This window comes from Schistocerca piceifrons, chromosome 4 (genome assembly GCF_021461385.2).
Source record: "Schistocerca piceifrons isolate TAMUIC-IGC-003096 chromosome 4, iqSchPice1.1, whole genome shotgun sequence".
In the NCBI taxonomy this organism is placed as follows: domain Eukaryota; kingdom Metazoa; phylum Arthropoda; class Insecta; order Orthoptera; family Acrididae; genus Schistocerca; species Schistocerca piceifrons.
In genome coordinates this window covers 491,048,719-491,068,293 of record NC_060141.1, presented here as the reverse complement: position 1 = coordinate 491,068,293, position 19,575 = coordinate 491,048,719, and the positions used below count along the sequence as shown (strand labels likewise).

At 41.5% G+C, this 19,575-nt stretch overlaps 1 protein-coding gene across 1 annotated transcript in view; it reads left to right on the top strand.

Moving 5' to 3' along the window:
* LOC124795942 overlaps positions 1-14,544 on the top strand; it is a 95,826-nt gene extending 81,282 nt beyond the window's left edge. Inside the window, exon 2 of the mRNA XM_047260023.1 lies at positions 14,064-14,544. Coding sequence (XP_047115979.1) covers positions 14,064-14,544 — 481 coding nt within the window. The remainder of the gene's footprint in view (positions 1-14,063) is intronic.
* Positions 14,545-19,575: the final 5,031 nt, after the last annotated feature.

The following is a 19,575-nucleotide window of genomic DNA, read 5'->3' as shown; positions in this document are numbered from 1 at the left end:
TTTATTCTTATAGCAATAATGTTTGGTTGACACAAAATATGGAAAAGGAAAAAACAATGATTGAGGAAGTCCTGTGCGGTAGCAACAAAAACAAACAGTAAAAGACGATTATTTCTGAGATGTATAAAACTGGGCTAGCAATCAACAAGATGGACATAAGAAACCTCCCAAAACATCCTCCAGTTGACCAATATAATCGAGGTTAAACATCTTAAGACCGAGAAAGGCTATCTTCGTCAGCTCTCTTTTATGCACTGTTGAATTACTGTTCATTTACTTCCCACAGCCATGATTTCGGCTTTTATAGTCATTTCTGTGATACGAAGACTGGTTTGTAAGACCAGATACATGTTATTTCGAATTTAACGTGTCACCTAAGCAGACCGAACATTTTGTGACATTTCAACTCTAACTTGAGAACGGCTATGAAGAATAATTCACGATTATGTGGAATATATCACTTGTAATTTACATTCAAATGGCGGAAATTTCTTTCAAGGAGTTCTACATGACTTGTCCCCCCCCCCCGAAGGAAAAATCACTTAGCACGTAACTGAGATGCCATGATATTTGAATTACAAGCATCCCCCATGTTGTGCCGTTGTACCAGAGAGGTTGGGAAGGTCCCAATTAATGAGGACGACAAATTTTTCGCCGTTTTTCGTCTGGTCTCGACTCTCGCATTTTTGTCCATAGATGCGCATATGTAACACAGTATAGTATGCCGTGTTCTTCGGAGGCTTTTTCAACCGCTCAGTGGTTTGAAATATTATTTAGGGGCTGTGTTATGTCACTCTTCTTGTTTGTGCACGAGTGAACCTTAAACCAACTTTTGTAACATACAAAAGAGGGGGAGCGGAGGGGGAGTGTTTGTGGGACCTGTGGATGACTTTTTGCCGGCTGTAATGCAGCCATCTTTAGGTTGTTGTGGGAACTGTAATCGCAATCCGAGCGCCAGAGTGCTGGAGCAGTTTATCTCTACAGCTCGTTCAGGTTTGTACGAAGAAGCCCCAGAGAAAATATTGGAACCATTATTCTGGCACTGTAACGTAAAAGTCTTCATCATCACCGCTGAGAGGAGGAGATAACTTATGATGATAGTAACGTAACATATCAGTTAAATAGTCGTTGCGCAAAATACGCATGCTGTGGTCTGAGAATGATCTGCCACTAACGCCACCGTTTGTGATATCTTGTCTTTATCTCCCATCCCACTCCCCCCTCCGTCAAGCTGCGTGCCAGACGTAGAAACACGCAACAGAACCAGTACAGCATAGGCTTCTCAAGTTGACAGTTGCAGACTACCTAGTTTCGCATTGATCTGCTATTTGTGTCAGGCGTTCTATGTCGAACAGCCGTAGCTTATTCTGTACAGCGCCGCTGTAACCAAACGTTTAAGTGATTCTCGACGATACCTTGATATCAGACATACACTATGTGATCAAAATTATCCGGACACCTAGCTGAAAATGACTTACAAGTTCGTTGCGCCCTCCAAAGGTAATGTTAGAACTCAATATGGTGTTGGCCCACTCTCGCAGATATACATTCAATCAGGTGCTGGAAAGTTTCTTGGGAATGGCAGCGCTTTCTTCACGGAGTACTGCCCTGAGGAGAGGTATCGATGTCGGTCGGTGAGGTCTGGCACGAAGTCGGCGTTCCAAAATATCCCAAAGGTGTTCCATAGGATTCAGGTCAGGACTCTGTGCAGGTCAGTCCATTACAGGGATGTTATTGTCTTATAACCACTCCGCCACAGGCCGTGTATTATTAACATGTGCTCGAGTTTGTTGAACGATGCAATCGCCATCCCGACTTGCTCTTCAACAGTGGGACGCTAGAAGGTACATAAAACATCAATGTAGACCTGTGCTGAGATCATGCCACGCAAAGCAAGGAATGCAGGCCCCCTCCATGAAAAATACGATCTCACCATAACACCACCGCCTCCGAATTTGGCACTACAAACGCTGGCAGATGACGTTAGCCCGGCATTCGCCATACCCACACCCTTCCATCGGATGGCCACAGTGTTTTGTCACTCCACACAACGTTATTCCACTGTTCAATCGCCCGATGTTTATGCTGCTTACAGGAAGCGAGGAATCGTTTTGCATTTACCGGCGTGATGAGTGGCTCATGAAATCCATGTTTTCTCGCCTGCCGCCTAACTGTCGTAGCACTTGCAGTGGATTCTGATGCGGTTAGGAATTCCTGTGTGTTGGTCTGGATAGATGTGTGCCTATTACACACTACGGCCCGCTTCAAGTGTCGGCGATCTCTGTCAGTCAACAGACGAGGTCGGCCTATACGCTTTGTGTCCCCTCAGATTTCCACTTCACCATCACATCGGAAACAATGGACTTAGGGATGTTTAGGAGCGTGGAAATTTCGCATACAGACGTATGACACAAGTGACACTCAATGACCTTACCACATTCGTAGTCCGTGAGTTCCGTGGAGCGCCCCATTCTGCTCTCTCGCGATGTCTAATGACTACTGAGAACGCTGATATGGAGTACCTGGCAGTATGTTGTAGCACAATGCAACTAATTTGAAAAACTTATGTTTAGGTGTTGTCCGGATACTTTTGATCACATAGTGTATGTTTGCATCACCACTACTCATAAGGTGAATTAATTTTGCTCATTTTTCATACAATACATAGTTAGAAATAGTGGATGGTGCGCTTCGTTGAGAATGGATTGGAACATTTTCATTCAGGTTTCATGTCACGCCGCTTCGTGAACTGTCTGATAAAATTCTAAATAGTTACTATATTTAGCAGTATTCCTTTGTTGATGCTGTATGATCATACAAAAGCTGGCGTTCCTATTATTTAGTTTTCGTTAATGTATTTCATTCCTCAATTTTACTTTAACCCTTTTTATTGCTGACTCGTTTATTTTTACACTCAATTGGAACTGATCAAGTTACGAATCCGTTGGCGTACATATATTAGGATTTCTATTTCAGCACTAGATTCATTGCAACATGGTATATAGTAGTCTCACTCCAAATCCTTCCTGAATTTTGTTACATCCCGCATTGTAGCTTTACTGCTGTCCTACAATCAAGTGTATGTAGTTTCAGAAGCATTTATTACCATCTAAGTTTGGCATTTTAATTCAGCTTTTTCTAGTTGACTGTCAATCGAACAGTTTGCTAGCTCGTAAGTTCAGAAAGCAATATCATGATAGATAATGTCTTTTAGGCTACGAAGGGCTACAGATTATAACACTGCAGGAGAAATGGGGAAAAAGCTTGAAGTAAAGACCCTTGAGGCATTATGTGACAGCATGAAGTCAGGGAAATAGAGGTTGTCGAGTCTTGGACAGCTTTTTTGACTCTAGCCTCTACAATTTTAATAAATTATTTTGTTCTTTTTTTAAGGGATAGCATTCTACTTCTGTGTACTTCAGTTTTTCTCTGAAATTACAAAAATTAACTTGGAACTGTAATTTCCTACGAATTGTGACAAAAATATTCCAAGGTGCAATACGCTAACCTTGGAATAAATATTCTACGGAAATTTCGAAGCGTTTCAATCGATAAAACCCCGTGAACACTGTTTAGTAGTCTACTTATTTTATTATTAATCTACAACGCATCAGTGATCAGTAACTGAAAGAAATATAATCAAAAAGAAATACCAAGTTAAACGTATTTTTGAAGAGACGCTATAGGTAACTTAAGCCGTTATCAATTGTCATTACAGGTAAAATTATTAAGATGTTAAAGAAACTCACATCATTTGCAATTTCACATGGTCCACAGCACAAGACGTCCTTCCGTTTCAAGGTACAGAATCGTGAACGACCGACGTATCATAGCTCAAGGGTCCGCTTTTTATGTAACTAGTTTTAAATATATATGGGATTTTACTTACCATAAAGTTGTGCAACTGAAGAATTAACAGTATCTTACAAATAGCTTTAATGTACTACATAACACTTAAATATAGAACTCGAAATATTTACAAATATAGCGCAACAACCTGAAGGCTCCCAACAACAAAAAGAGTATGAAATATTGGAAACTGATAATGGCAATGTCTCGTGGTCATTGCTTCGTATGATTGTAGGATCGGTCACTAGACCATGAAGTAACATATATTCCTAGGTACATTCCTCCCTGTACAATACTCTCACATACACATCGACATTTCCGGCAGGGAACTGAATCTCAACGTAGCCCCGCAGAAAACTCGAGAAAGTAACAATTTTCCATTAAATTTAGTTAAGAGTAATGTAATTGAAGTATTCAAAAGGGGATTTTATTTCTACTTTATTACAAAGCCTGTTAAATTTTGCCATTAATTCTGTTAGATGAAGTACTTTTCAGATGCCCTCTCATCAACTGTATAAAGCTTTAGTAAGGCTGGAGGGCACTCTTACTGAATAATTATTTTCTCTTAATAGCGAAATTCCGAGTGCAATCTGCGGCATTTATAAATGGGCTTTCATTGCAGCGAGCAAATGAGCCAAGCCCTCATGAGGGCTCTTTCATCGATACTCTCTCGAAAAGCCGTAATACGTCTCCCAGGCCCGCACATCAGAGTTAACTAGCCTCGGACGACCGCTGCTCCCCACACCCCTTTTCAGTTGTAAATGTATCCCCAGACCTATATGTATTCCCATGCTGAATGCTGATGAACTGAAGCGTGATACCGTTTCGCTTCAGCGACATTGAACTGACATTGCAACATGCATTTCACAAGTTAGCTTCAGCTACGAAGAAAAATCTATTAGGTTCCGGGATTCGTAATTCATCCACGCAGCTTATTTCGTCGCTAGCATTTTTTATAGTGGATTACGTGCTGCAGACTACTGATGATTGGCGTAAATAAGTGTTCAAATATCAATGAAATGCTGCTAAGGGGAGTCACTCAGGTGTTTTCTATGTAAACAAAGGTGTTTTGGTTTCTCTCTGGTAGAGCAGTGCAGTACGAAGCTCCGTTTCAAATTGCATTTCAGCATTTAACATAAGCCATTGTGTCGTTTATTTTCAATTAAATACGGCTTGTAGTTTCTATGTGGAGGTTACGAAGTGTGACTGTCGTCCTTTCCTTGTAATTATAAGAGTCTGAAGCCATGTTTAAAAGACTGAGATGTGCGCAGTGTCGCCCGTTGTAAGCAACCACTTTCATTCCCCCGTTTTCCTACTATATTCCTATAAAGTTTTGGCTATTTTGAGCATTCTTCACATGGGATAACGTCAAAAATAGAATTACTAAGCAATGATTGACACTTTAAATGCTATGTAGTAAAAGAAAGTTACAAAGCTGCATAAAATAGCATTTAATGAGCCAAAAACCACACGGCACATTATATTAAATCTTGTTGTTTCCCTGAACACAGTTTCAAAAGAACTTTAGAACTGCCACCACTTTTGATATATGAACGTGAATAAGTCGCTGGTCACAAATGTTTCAATGCGGAGGAAAGATTTAACGGTTCGTAAGTTTTAGTTTCAACTTGGTGGCTTTCAAGTAGCATCTGAAGAGTAATTTGCCTAATCCAAATTATAAAATGATAAAGTCTTGACGAAAGTGGAAGAGGCTCTTTCTGAAGACACATTTTAGTATTTGAAAGCCAGAAAACATCTCATGACTCGAATCCAAGGGTTCATAAAGAACATTGTGAATGCATATAATTGCATCCTATAAACTGAAATGGAGAAGTTAGTTATAAAGGGGTCAGAATTTATAACGTAGACAAGACAACTGTCAATAGTACAGCGTAAAACTGCGAGTGTTAGCCTTCGGTTAAAAAGCTAATATAGAACCGTTTTTGCTGAACGTGGAGTTACTATCATTGTCACTGCATGCGTATCAGCAGCTGGACAACATGTCCTGCCACTGATCGTATTTCCACAAGATAGATGGCAGGAATAACTATTATATGGTGCTTATGGACCTGAGGCCTATTGGAAACACCGTTCGGTTAATGGTCCTCGTTTAACCATATAATTTGTGGACTTCATTTATAACGCAACACTTCGTAAGTATCTAAGAACACACTATTTTCCGCGACTAGATGTTTGTCAGCACTGGAAAACTTGCTTTCAAATTATCCAAAGTAGCAAGGAAGCTTGAGATTGTTTCCATTTCCAGGAGGGCACGTAGCCGGACACGAACGAAACATTGTACTGAAACTTGGCCTCTTAACCAACACTGACTTTCTGAGCTGTGAACAGGATCACAGGAGAATCACCATCCTATTTGTCATGACCGGACGAAACTACAATCGTCTGTCCGTAACTGTGGGTCCTTTGATTGCTATGCGTGATGACTGATCGCAACTACACATTCTCTTTATTACAAGAATGATAAAAAATTAAATTTATGCAGTGCATTGGCGTTAGAAAGTGCTGAATAATTAAAAGTGTCTTTGAACAATAAAGCGTCACCTCATGCAAACTAGTGCAAACTCTTCTCGTGAGATACAAATTCAACATCTACAAAATTACAGCTCCATATGAGACTTGAATAGCGCTGGTGTCCTAACTAAATACCAGCTGCTACATAAGCTAAGATCAATGAGGATACTTTTCTCCCGCTGTATACTTTGCTGTATACAAGCCGTTCGTACCTTTTAGCACCATGTATGAATAATTACGGTTAATAGCAGGGTATGTCTATAAGCATATGAGGGTCTGTAATATGGAAATACATACCGTTTGTACACGTTAGTGTAAGCCATGGAGTTCGTAATTTTAAGTGTGGTTGCGGGTCGAAACCGGTGATCACTACAGCTGAATTTTACATCACTGCAACTGAGACGGACGAAATAAATTATCCAATTTCTTAAGTACTCAACACTTTTGGACCTACCATGCCGTAGCAGCATGGCTCGAAAAAGCAACTACAACTAACCTTGTGATGTAGACAGCTTCATCGGAGGTCACTAACTTGGGCACAGGGAGTCCGTGCCCGACGCGATACCAACATCTGTGCAATGGTACTACGGTGATGTGAGAGAGAGCCTCCCAACCCAGCGAGACACGTTAATGTCTGTAGTACCGATGATAGTTGGCAATTGTAGTGTGGCACTGCAATCTCTGGACGATACCACACTACGAAGAACGAAACCCTGATCCAACAGCAGTGGATAACACTGATTTAATTCACCTCTCCCACATTGTAGGCCTATTAGTACTATTTTCCCACAGCCAGCACTAGACGCAATGAATCTCATCTAATGACTGACTCACCACAAAATAACATGAATTCGGAAGCAGAAGCAGAGAAATCTTTCTAAGATGGAGTTTCCTGAGAGGGAGAAGGACCGAACCAAACGAAAACTACTGCTGGGATAGACACAGATGGAAATATAGTGTTAAACAACTTCAAGTAGTACGGTCATGTAAATCCTATAAAAGAGATAGTTCTTAGAAAAAACGAGTCTTGTAACACAATATCAATCTCGAAGACTATATTCTCGACGTCGCAACAGAAGCAGATTCCGACAAGTAGTTGTCGACTGTCGTCCATGAGGTTAACTGTTACCAACCATTACCAAAAGCGAGATAAGGATTAAATGCAATTACTTCTGTGCATCCACGCCTGAGAGAAGGCAGATACTCCGAAATTCTTATGCGGATCAGTTATTTCGGATTTTTGTGGTCGTCAAAGTCAGTCTTACAGTAGTTGTGTAAATAAAATCCTTTTAAACAATTCGAATTTAACAATTTGCTTCAAATTTTCCTTCAGTAGAAAGAGTACAATTTCTAAGATATATTTGTAACTGAATTCATTTCAGTATTATTATATTGTTTACACAAATCGCTATGAAAATGAGATTACAGAAACTATTTACGGGTCAGTGGGACACCAAATTCTGCACAGTGTGAGAACTGCGCGGATTTTTTGCAAGTCCATCAGATTTCGCAGTGCGTTTCGGGTGCAGGTGAAGAGCATTAAGTAAGGTTAGATTTTAATTCTGTGCCACACATATAAGAAATGAAGGAAAATTAGTGTGTCTAGCTCACTTTCTTCATACCTACATCTCAAAAAGTTTTCCATCACCCAGGTTCCGAGAAGTCCTGATGATAGACGTGGACTGTGGATATTATATCACAGACACAGTCATTTTGATTGTGTCAGAGATGTCACTAAACACGCCCAAAGATGTAAATAACCATGCACGACCAGCGCCTTTTAGACGGAGGGGGTCTAACAGCCGATCAGTTCCAGTCATTCCACCAGGAAGGAGGTACATAGCTCGTATTGTCTGTAGTTCAATCATGACTGCACGGTCAATACCGCGGTTCAATCGCGTCCGCATTGTTACTTTGTGCCAGGAAGGGCCCTCAACAAGGGAAGTGTCAACGCGTCTCGGAGTGAACTAAAGCAATGTTGTTCGAACATGAAGGAGATACAGAGCGTCAGGAACTGTCGCTGGCATGCTTCACTCAGGCCGTCCAAGGGTCACTACTGCAGTGAATAACCGCTATCTACGGATTGTGGCTCGGAGGAATCCTGACAGCAACGCCACTCTGTTGAATGATGCTTTTCATGTCGCCACAGAACTTCGTGTTACGGCTCAAACTGTGGGCAGTAGGCTGCATGATGGCGCAACTTCACTCCAGACGTCCATGGCAAGGTCCATCTTTGCAACCACGACAACATGCAGCGTGGTACAGATGGGCCCAACAACATGACGAATGGACCGCTCAGGATTGGCACGTTCTCTTCACCGATGAGTGTCACATATGCCTTCAACCAGACAATCGTGGGAGACGTGTTATGAGGCAAGCCGGTCAGGCTGAATGCCTTAGACACGCCGTCCACCGAGTGCAGCAAGGATGAGGTTCTCTGCTGTTTTGGGGTGACGTTATGTGGGGACGACGTACACCGCTGGTGGTCATGGAAGGCGCCGTAACGGCTGTACGTTACGTGTATGCCATCCTCCTACTCATAGTGCAACCATATCGGCAGCATTTTGGCGAGTCATTCGTCTTCATGGACGAAGATTCGCGCCCCCCATCGTGCACATGTTGTGAATGACTTCCTTCAGGATAGCGACATCGCTCGACTAGAGTGGCCAGCATATTCTCCTTACATGAACCCTATCGAATATGCCTGGGATAGATTGAAAAGAGCTGTTAATGGACGATGTGACCACCAACCACTCTGAGGGAACTACGCCGAATCTCCGTTGAGGAGTGAGACAATCTGGACCAACAGTGCCTTGATAAACTTTTGGATAGTATGCCACGACGAATACAGGCATGTATCAACGCAAGAGGAAGTGCTACTGGATATCAGAGGTACCGGTGTGTACAGCAATCTGGACCACCACCTCTGAAGGTCTCGCTATATAGTGGTACAACATGCAATGTGTGGTTTTCATGATAAAAAGGGCGAAAATGATGTCTATGTTGATCTATGTTCCAGTTATCTGTACAGGTTCTGCAACTCTCGGAAACGAGGTGATGTAAAACTTTTTTTGATGTGTGTATAATCCTTTTCCTAAAAATTCGTTTAAAGACTCAAAGCTATTGACCAGAACGTCTCTTAAATTTTATTGTTTGGGTAACCCAAAAGATTGCCTTGAAATGAAGAATTTATTCCAACGCATTGCACCTAAGCTCAATCATCATCCATGTTGGAGTCCAGCAAGTATCAGGCCGATGGGTCACGTATCTAAAATCTTCCCTCTTATTTATTTTGAGTAGCTTCAAACCTCTTAATTCTTACGACTGGCATCTCACCTTATCTGGTGGGAACCCTAAACTCGCGAAAAGTAGTCAAACTGTGCAACGCAACACTTTTATACACAGTCTTAAACATTTTAAAATAAATTGATCCACCTACCACACCTAAGTATCTCCGGAATTACTTCAGGTGTGCATAATTCAAATCTATTGTCGAGTCTGTTCAAAAACGTGCGTTTTTCACACTCTTTACATATTTTTTACCATACTTACTCCTGCAGAGATTTCTTTACCAGTCTGAAACTGGCATAGTCTTGCCCTTTTGATCCTTAATTTTCTACACCTAAAAAGACAATGATACTTGAAAGAATACAGGAGTGATGTTACTTGTTTTTCTTTCTTTCTTTGTTCTGAAAACTAGAATCTCTCTCAAGTAGCCATAATGGAGTCCATTCTCCGCCCAGACCGTTTACCTTGAAATCATTGTTCGTTTAAAGTTGTATGAGTCAAAGCAGCCAAAGTAGCATTCTCACAAGTAGCAGTATTAACCGTCGAAATCTTAGCTTTCCTGCATGTTTGGTGACGCGAAGAGATCTCTCTACCTAAATTTCAGCGAATCACTATCCATTCTCCTGCATTTGAACAACATGTAGTTCACACGGCAATTTTGCGTAGCCTCATTGGCCAGAATTGTGAGTGCAGCTTTCCGCTCCGACAAAGGTCCGGGAAGACGACGTTTCAAACCCGCGTAGCCATCCTGATTTAGGTTTTCCGTGATTTCCCCAAATCGTCTCTGACAAATGTTTCTATGTTTCCTTTCAAAGGGCACGGCCTATTTCCTTCCCCTTCCTTCCCTAAACCGATGTGACCGATGACCTAGCTGTTTGGTCCACTCCACCACATCAACCAACGAACAAAGGCGCATCTCCACGTTGAACAAGGGAGGTAGACAGACCTCAGAAGAGGAGTTGAATTCCTACCGTCGGTGTGTGTGTGTGTGTGTGTGTGTGTGTGTGTGTGTGTGTGTGTGTGTCTTGGATACAGATTTAGTCCAAGTCACAATTCGTGTAGTAAGTCAGGAATCCCGTAAACTTTAAAACTTCGGCGCTTTCTAGCTCTCCTATCTATTACTATCACGTTTTTTCATCCTTTTTGCATGTGTAATTCTTTGATTGTTCAGTTGTATTCGATTCAGCAGGCGGGCTTTGTTCTTTAGTTAGGCACAGGTTAACCACGTTAAGTAAATTCTACCGCTTTTCATGAATACGTTTCGTGTTCAGCAAATCTAACGATTCAGTCATTCATTAACGAAGTGAATACTTTTGGAACAGTTGATTTTTCGGGAGACGAGATCTTTTTGCTTTGTTACGATTTAAGTATCACGTGTCGAGTGCTTCTTTTCAGTATTGCTTGATAGAACAATAATTAATCAGATTTCATTGAGGAACCCATCAAATACAATACAGTAAGCTACAGATTGTGTGATGGGTGCTACAGTAATTAACGTACGGAAGATTTTATTTGATTTATTACTGATGTAGAGACCTGTTGCGTTGCGTTTCATAACGGGTTGTCCATTTTAAAGCTTTTCATTTAGATTACGAAACATATTTCATATTTCAAACAGCAATTATATTTTCAGCAATTATAATGGGAGTAATAATAAATTAAAAATACATTATAAATTGAAAGAGAAAAAGTGAACAAAAGTTTTAAGATGATATGATGGTAGATAACAGGGAAGACTTTATATATATATATATATATATGAGAGACAGAATACTTGGAGCCTTGCAGTTCCAGTTTGCTAGAGTTTAATTTACTGATTAATGTTCTTGAACACTATTTACAAGAATATAACTATTATGTACATTGTGGAAAGCGTGGTGGTGTGTGAGTGTAAAGTGTGTAGTTTCTTGTGGTTTTTAATTAGACTTTCGTTCCTATATTATGTGTCTTGAATTTTACTTAAGTTGCTTATATACAAGGTGGTCCATTGACCGTGACTGGGCCAAGTTTGCCACGAAACAAGCTTCAAACGAAAAACTTACAATGAACGAAACTCGTCTAGCTCGAAGGAGGAAACCAGATAGCGCTATCGTTGGCCCGCTAGACGGCGCTGCCATAGGTCAAACGGGCATCAACTGAATAACTGAATTTTTTAAAATAGGAACTCCCATATTTTATTACATATACGTGTAGTACGTAAAGAAATATTAATGTTTTAGTTAGACCACTATTTTCGCTTTGTGATAGATGGCGCTGTAATAGTCACATACATATGGCTCACAATTTTATACGAACAGTTGGTAACAGGTAGGTTTATTAAATTAAAATACAGAACGTAGGTACTTTTGAACATTTTATTTCGGTTATTCCAGTGTGATACATGTAACTTTGTGAACTTATGTCTGAGAACGCATGCTGTTACAGCGTGATTACCTGTAAATACTACATTAATGCAATAAATGCTCAAAATGATGTCCGTCAACCTCAAGCATTTGGCAATACGTGTAACGACATTCCTCTCAACAGCGAATAGTTCGCCTTCCGTAATGTTCGCACATGCATTAACAATGCGCTGACGCACGTTGTCAGGCGCTGTCGGTGGATCACTATAGCAAATATTCTTGAACCTTCCCCATAGAAAGAAATCCGGCTACGTCAGATCCGGTGAACATGTGGACCATGGTATGGTGCTTCGACGACCAGTCCACCTGTCATGAAATACGCTATTCAATACAGCATCAACCGCACGCGAGCTATGTGCCGGACATCCATCATGTTGGAAGTACATCGCCATCCTGTCATGCAGTGAAACATCTTGTACTAACATCTTGTACTAACATCTTGTAGCAACATCTTGTAGCAACATCTTGTAGCAACATCTTGTAGCAACATCTTGTAGCAACATCTTGTAGCAACATCTTGTAGCAACATCTTGTAGCAACATCTTGTAGCAACATCTTGTAGCAACATCTTGTAGCAACATCTTGTAGCAACATCTTGTAGCAACATCTTGTAGCAACATCTTGTAGCAACATCTTGTAGCAACATCTTGTAGCAACATCTTGTAGCAACATCTTGTAGCAACATCTTGTAGCAACATCTTGTAGCAACATCTTGTAGCAACATCTTGTAGCAACATCTTGTAGCAACATCTTGTAGCAACATCTTGTAGCAACATCTTGTAGCAACATCTTGTAGCAACATCTTGTAGCAACATCTTGTAGCAACATCTTGTAGCAACATCTTGTAGCAACATCTTGTAGCAACATCTTGTAGCAACATCTTGTAGCAACATCTTGTAGCAACATCTTGTAGCAACATCTTGTAGCAACATCTTGTAGCAACATCTTGTAGCAACATCTTGTAGCAACATCTTGTAGCAACATCTTGTAGCAACATCTTGTAGCAACATCTTGTAGCAACATCTTGTAGCAACATCTTGTAGCAACATCTTGTAGCAACATCTTGTAGCAACATCTTGTAGCAACATCTTGTAGCAACATCTTGTAGCAACATCTTGTAGCAACATCTTGTAGCAACATCTTGTAGCAACATCTTGTAGCAACATCTTGTAGCAACATCTTGTAGCAACATCTTGTAGCAACATCTTGTAGCAACATCTTGTAGCAACATCTTGTAGCAACATCTTGTAGCAACATCTTGTAGCAACATCTTGTAGCAACATCTTGTAGCAACATCTTGTAGCAACATCTTGTAGCAACATCTTGTAGCAACATCTTGTAGCAACATCTTGTAGCAACATCTTGTAGCAACATCTTGTAGCAACATCTTGTAGCAACATCTTGTAGCAACATCTTGTAGCAACATCTTGTAGCAACATCTTGTAGCAACATCTTGTAGCAACATCTTGTAGCAACATCTTGTAGCAACATCTTGTAGCAACATCTTGTAGCAACATCTTGTAGCAACATCTTGTAGCAACATCTTGTAGCAACATCTTGTAGCAACATCTTGTAGCAACATCTTGTAGCAACATCTTGTAGCAACATCTTGTAGCAACATCTTGTAGCAACATCTTGTAGCAACATCTTGTAGCAACATCTTGTAGCAACATCTTGTAGCAACATCTTGTAGCAACATCTTGTAGCAACATCTTGTAGCAACATCTTGTAGCAACATCTTGTAGCAACATCTTGTAGCAACATCTTGTAGCAACATCTTGTAGCAACATCTTGTAGCAACATCTTGTAGCAACATCTTGTAGCAACATCTTGTAGCAACATCTTGTAGCAACATCTTGTAGCAACATCTTGTAGCAACATCTTGTAGCAACATCTTGTAGCAACATCTTGTAGCAACATCTTGTAGCAACATCTTGTAGCAACATCTTGTAGCAACATCTTGTAGCAACATCTTGTAGCAACATCTTGTAGCAACATCTTGCAGCAACATCTTGCAGCAACATCTTGCAGCAACATCTTGCAGCAACATCTTGCAGCAACATCTTGCAGCAACATCCTGCAGCAACATCCTGCAGCAACATCTTGCAGCAACATCTTGCAGCAACATCTTGCAGCAACATCCTGCAGCAACATCCTGCAGCAACATCTTGCAGCAACATCTTGCAGCAACATCTTGCAGCAACATCTTGCAGCAACATCTTGCAGCAACATCTTGCAGCAACATCTTGCAGCAACATCTTGCAGCAACATCTTGCAGCAACATCTTGCAGCAACATCTTGCAGCAACATCTTGCAGCAACATCTTGCAGCAACATCTTGCAGCAACATCTTGCAGCAACATCTTGCAGCAACATCTTGCAGCAACATCTTGCAGCAACATCTTGCAGCAACATCTTGCAGCAACATCTTGCAGCAACATCTTGTAGCAACATCTTGTAGCAACATCTTGTAGCAACATCTTGCAGCAACATCTTGTAGCAACATCTTGTAGCAACATCTTGTAGTAACATCGGTAGAACATTACGTAGGAAATCAGCATACATTGCACCATTTAGATGGGGGCCAATTATCCTTACTCCCATAATGCCGCATCATACATTAACCCGTCATGGTCTCTGATGTTCCACTTGTCGCAGCCATCGTGGATTTTCCGTTGCCCAGTAGTGCATATTATGCCGGTTTACGTTACCGCTGTTGGTCAATGACGCATCATCGCTAAATAGAACGCGTGCAAAAAATCTGTCATCGTCCCATTATTTCTCTTGTGCCCAGTGGCAGAACTATACCCGACGTTCAAAGTCGTCACCATGTAATTCCTGGTGCATAGAATTCGATGTTGATGTAGCATTCTCAACACCGACGTTTTTGAGATTCCCGATTCTCGCGTAATTTGTCTGCTACTGTTGTGCGGATTAGCCATGATAGGAGCTAAAACACCTACTTGGGCAGCATTATTTGTTGCGGGTCGTTTTGGTCACAACAGCCATTCATCAACACGATATGGGCCTTTTCCGCAATTGATAAACGGTCCATTTTAACACGGGTAATGTATCGCGAAGCACATACCGCCCGCACTGGCGGACTGTTACGTGATACCACGTACTTATATGTTTGTGACTATTACAGCGCCATCTATCACAAAGTGAAAAAAGTGGTCCAACTAAAACATGCATATTTCTTTACGTACTACACGAATATGTTATAAAATGGGGGGTTCCTATTTAAAAAACGTAATTGATATCCGTTTGACCTAAGGCTGCGCCATCTAGCGGGCCATCTGGTATTGCCATCTGGTTTCCCCCTTCAAGCTGAACGAGTATCGTTCTTCGTAGTTTTTTTTTCATTTGACGCTTATTATTGAGATATTTGGCCCCGTCACTATTAATGGACCATCCTGTACTTAGAGTTCAGTTATAATTGTTGCATCCCAACATCGGTATAATGACCGACGGATGGATATGCCTGCTGTTTATATTTCAGCTAGAACGGGTGTACAGGGTTGATTTTATTTCACTGTTTATTCTGATACAGATTAATTACTTTAGATGTTGTGTATTGTTGTCTGTGATACGTGTTGTTGAAAGTGTTCGCTATTTGAGTGTGTGTGTTTCGGTGCTGCTGTCTGTGTTGATGCACGAACTGAAACTACTGTCTTACTTGCTTCGCGTGTCTTGCAGTGTTCTGCTGTATCACATGTCTGTTTCGTCATGTAATGTCCTTGAGATATCATAGGCGATTTCATTTACTATTTCTCACTCGTCTTTGGCTGTTATTGCCCGTATCATATCACTGTTGTACTGCGTTGCTGGCAGTGAAAAAGTATTCTCGGGATCCATGTTCCCCACAGGTACAAGTAGCTCTCTAGCAGCGGCCTATGTGGTGTAAGTGCGCAGGGAGGCTGCCCTGACCTGTCTAAGTGTACCATACGCCGGCTTGCATTGATATGAGTCCGTCTGAGAGGTTCCCTGATGTCGGCAAAAAGTTGATCTACCTTACGGCCCTTTCGCTTAACTCCCATTCCCTTTGTCAGGTATCCACCCGCCATTTAACAGTTCAAATGGCTGTGAGCACTATGGGACCTAACAGCTGAGGGCACCTGTCCCCTAGAACGTAGAACTACTTAAACCTACCTAACCTAATGACATCATACACATCCATGCCCGAGGCAGGATTCGAACCTGCGACCGTAGCAGTCACGAGGTTCCGGACTGAAGCGCTTACAACCACTCGGCCACAGTGGCCGGCGCCATTTAACGAGTTTCCACTTCCCGGTGATGTCCTGTCCAGTAATCTCGATTGCATTTTCCTGTCTCCCCCCCTCAACCAGTACAATGCAGCCCAAACCGATGGTTATATCGATAGGGAAGGTTCCAAGCATCACGCAGAGTGGTTCCACTGACGTGTTGTTGAAAGCTCCAAACAGCCTTACCAGGGCACTTCTCTGCCCTTGCCGAACGATGTTCCGATTCGTCACCAGACATACTCGGCGGGCCCTGCACTGGCTGCATAACATACCACAGACTGAAGGAGTGCACAATGGTAATTTCTCAGTGTGTTGAATGGTACCCTGAAGTGTGTTGAGTCTGGCCAACTTGTGAATGATCTTGGCAGCCCTGTCAGTCATTGTTCTGGTGTGTTCGTCAAAGGGCATTCATTTATTGAGTTTCGCACCAAGCTATCGCGTTTTCCTTTGTCTGCGTATGCTAATGTCGTGGACTTTTACGGTTGAATTACTTTGTAGTGTTCCTTTGAGTAGTACATTAATTGTTTTGTGTAGAGCCATCTGAAGTTTATTGTGTTTACACCACTGGCTGATGCTTGTGAGTAGCTGTATTGAACGGTGTTAGAGTTGCGCTGTTGAGTCCGCGGAGACCAACACCAGAACGTCATCTGTGTATGATATCGCCCCGTTCGCACTGTTATCCCAATCCAAATGATTTAAGAGTAGTTCAAATCCGATATCCAAAAAGAGGGAGCCACCGATTGGACCTTGAGGGCAAACTTTTGTGATCTTTTAAAATCATTATCTGCTTTACCGAGCGCCATTCAACGAGCCCGTTTCTACAGTAGTCCCAGAGGCTATCGTAGAGGGACTTAGGTACCTGCATTGCTCTGAGTCTTGCAAACACGGCTGGCCAACAGAGATTATCAAAGGCGCCCGAAATGTCTATAAGAATAGCAACTGTATTTGTTTTCTATGCCATTAACAATGGTTAGTACCTTATTTACTGCGACATCTATAGACTCTCCCGCTCTGAAACCTAACTGATGTGGACTAGGGCCAAGGAGTCTCCTACCATTTCGCGGTCTAGTATATTCTGGTCTAGCATATACGTCTATGTTTTTCGATATGAAGGTTCCTTGCCCTCTGAGTTTTTTTTAATTATGACGGCATTTCCTGTTTTTCAGACCACAAGCACCCGTCCTAGCCGTAACGCTCCGTTGAGCAGAATCGTCAGTGTGGAACAATCTGTGGATCGATAATTTTCAGTGTCTCGAAATGGATACCATCTGACAAAAGGGCGCTTTTGTTCTTTAATTTGGCGATAGCAAGCGACATCTCCTCACAAGGAAAGGGATTAATGGCGGTACCATTTTCATAGTAAGAGTTCATTAAGGTTCCTTGTCCAGTATAAATCTGTTCATCCGACTGTTGCTCGTCATCGGGGAAGAGTTTGTTTAGCAGGAATTTCGCAGAAATTCACCATCCCTCTGTTATGGTACAGACATCTCGTCTCAGCGTTTCTAGGACTAGTGGCGTCTTCAAAAGCTCCGTCTGTATTTTTCAGGGTTCCCCCAAAACGTTGGTTTGGAGCTGTTTCTGCACGCTTGTGTTCTAATGTTGTTCGCGCGTTATGTGTAACTCTTTGTAGCGTTGTTTTGCATCCCTGAACTGTTTTGAGTCTGACATCTCTATCTCTTGCCGTTGTAGCTCTTTGTACCATTTCAGTTCGTTTCTTGCTTCTTTGCACAGTCTTGTAAGTCATATCGTCCACGTTAAGTTTAGCTTTCGTCCTGTGTCAGTGGTCGAAATTATAGCGCTCTATGCTTTTTATAGTGCGCCAGTCAAAATATGTACTTCATAATCCACTGACCGCTCAACTCCGTGTAGAGGAATACCCTCATCCATCTGCCTTAGTCTCGCCCAAACGGAAGGGTTCCATTTGTTTTCTTCCTTCCCTATAGTGAATTATTTCCTGGTTTATTTAACTTCAGTAGCGTCTGCATGTTAATCCTCCCCATTTTTTTTACAACCACTTACGTGACTTTGTCGTAGTGACGGTCAGGCTCTGTCATTCTCAGATTTTCCCCACTCAGTCCTTATACAGAGACTCGACTGCTTAAATAAGTGTCAATGCAGATACTAGGTTAAATTGTGGTTAGCTGAACATGTCCCGTTTGGAATAAATATTGAGGTTGGTTGTAATAAACTTATGGTGAAAATTCCTTCTTTCAACGTCACACAATCCCAATAAAGCCATAGACGAAACGTATGAAATTGCGAAGAACCTGTCATAGCCTCCGTCAAATTAACAAATAATATCATAAAAATACCATTTTGTTTACGTACCGTCATCACGGATCTGGCATTTTGTTGTGCCAGTGTTTTGCTAAATTAAACCTAGAGGTTGGGTCGTTACCCCGTAAGAACACTCACAGAATCTGTAGTAGGTAAAAATCCAAAATTATTATGGCTTGGTCATCAGGCAAATGTTAGTAGCGTAGAAGAAACCAAGAAAATTTCATGGGCAATTTTGTTTTACCTCTCTTCAATCGGCGATAAATCCATTGATGGCCTGTGTCAAGGAAATAATTCATGGTGCAGATACAACAAAGCACAGCAAAATGTGTGAAATTTATTGTCAAACAAACTATAACTTTTGTCATAGTGGCCTTGAAAGAAACTTTCATAGATTATTCAGACGCATGACTAACGAAGAAATGTCTTCATGGCAGCACCCGGAATCTTAACGAGTCCATCAACAGCGTAATGTGGGCCAGAATGACCAAGAGAGTGCGTGTCAGTTAGTGCACTTTATTTTAGTGTCTTTGATGGAGTGGAAACGTTGAGTGAAGGAAATATTGCAACGTGTGAAGTTCAGAAAAGACTGCTACAAACTGTTGGCCGTTGCACAGTGAAACAAATGTCAAATTTAAATAAAGGTTAGGGTATCACAGCACGCTATAAGAGACATTGAAACAAGGGCAAGACAACGCAACGTGTAGGAAAGAGGACACTGCAAAATGAAATGGAAGAGGATGCAGACTACTCTTCTTATGAAGCTGGAATACAGTGAGTTCTTTAATAGCTGTTTCTTGTAAGTTTTATTTTTGAAGAATAAAGTGTAATTTTTCCTAGCTTTTATTTGTCAGAATTCCAGGATACACTAATCTGAAAACTGCGCACATTTCAACAGGGGGGTTTACCTATTTTATATCAAAGAAGCTGGAGCCTCACGTACATAGACAAATGTAGACAGTT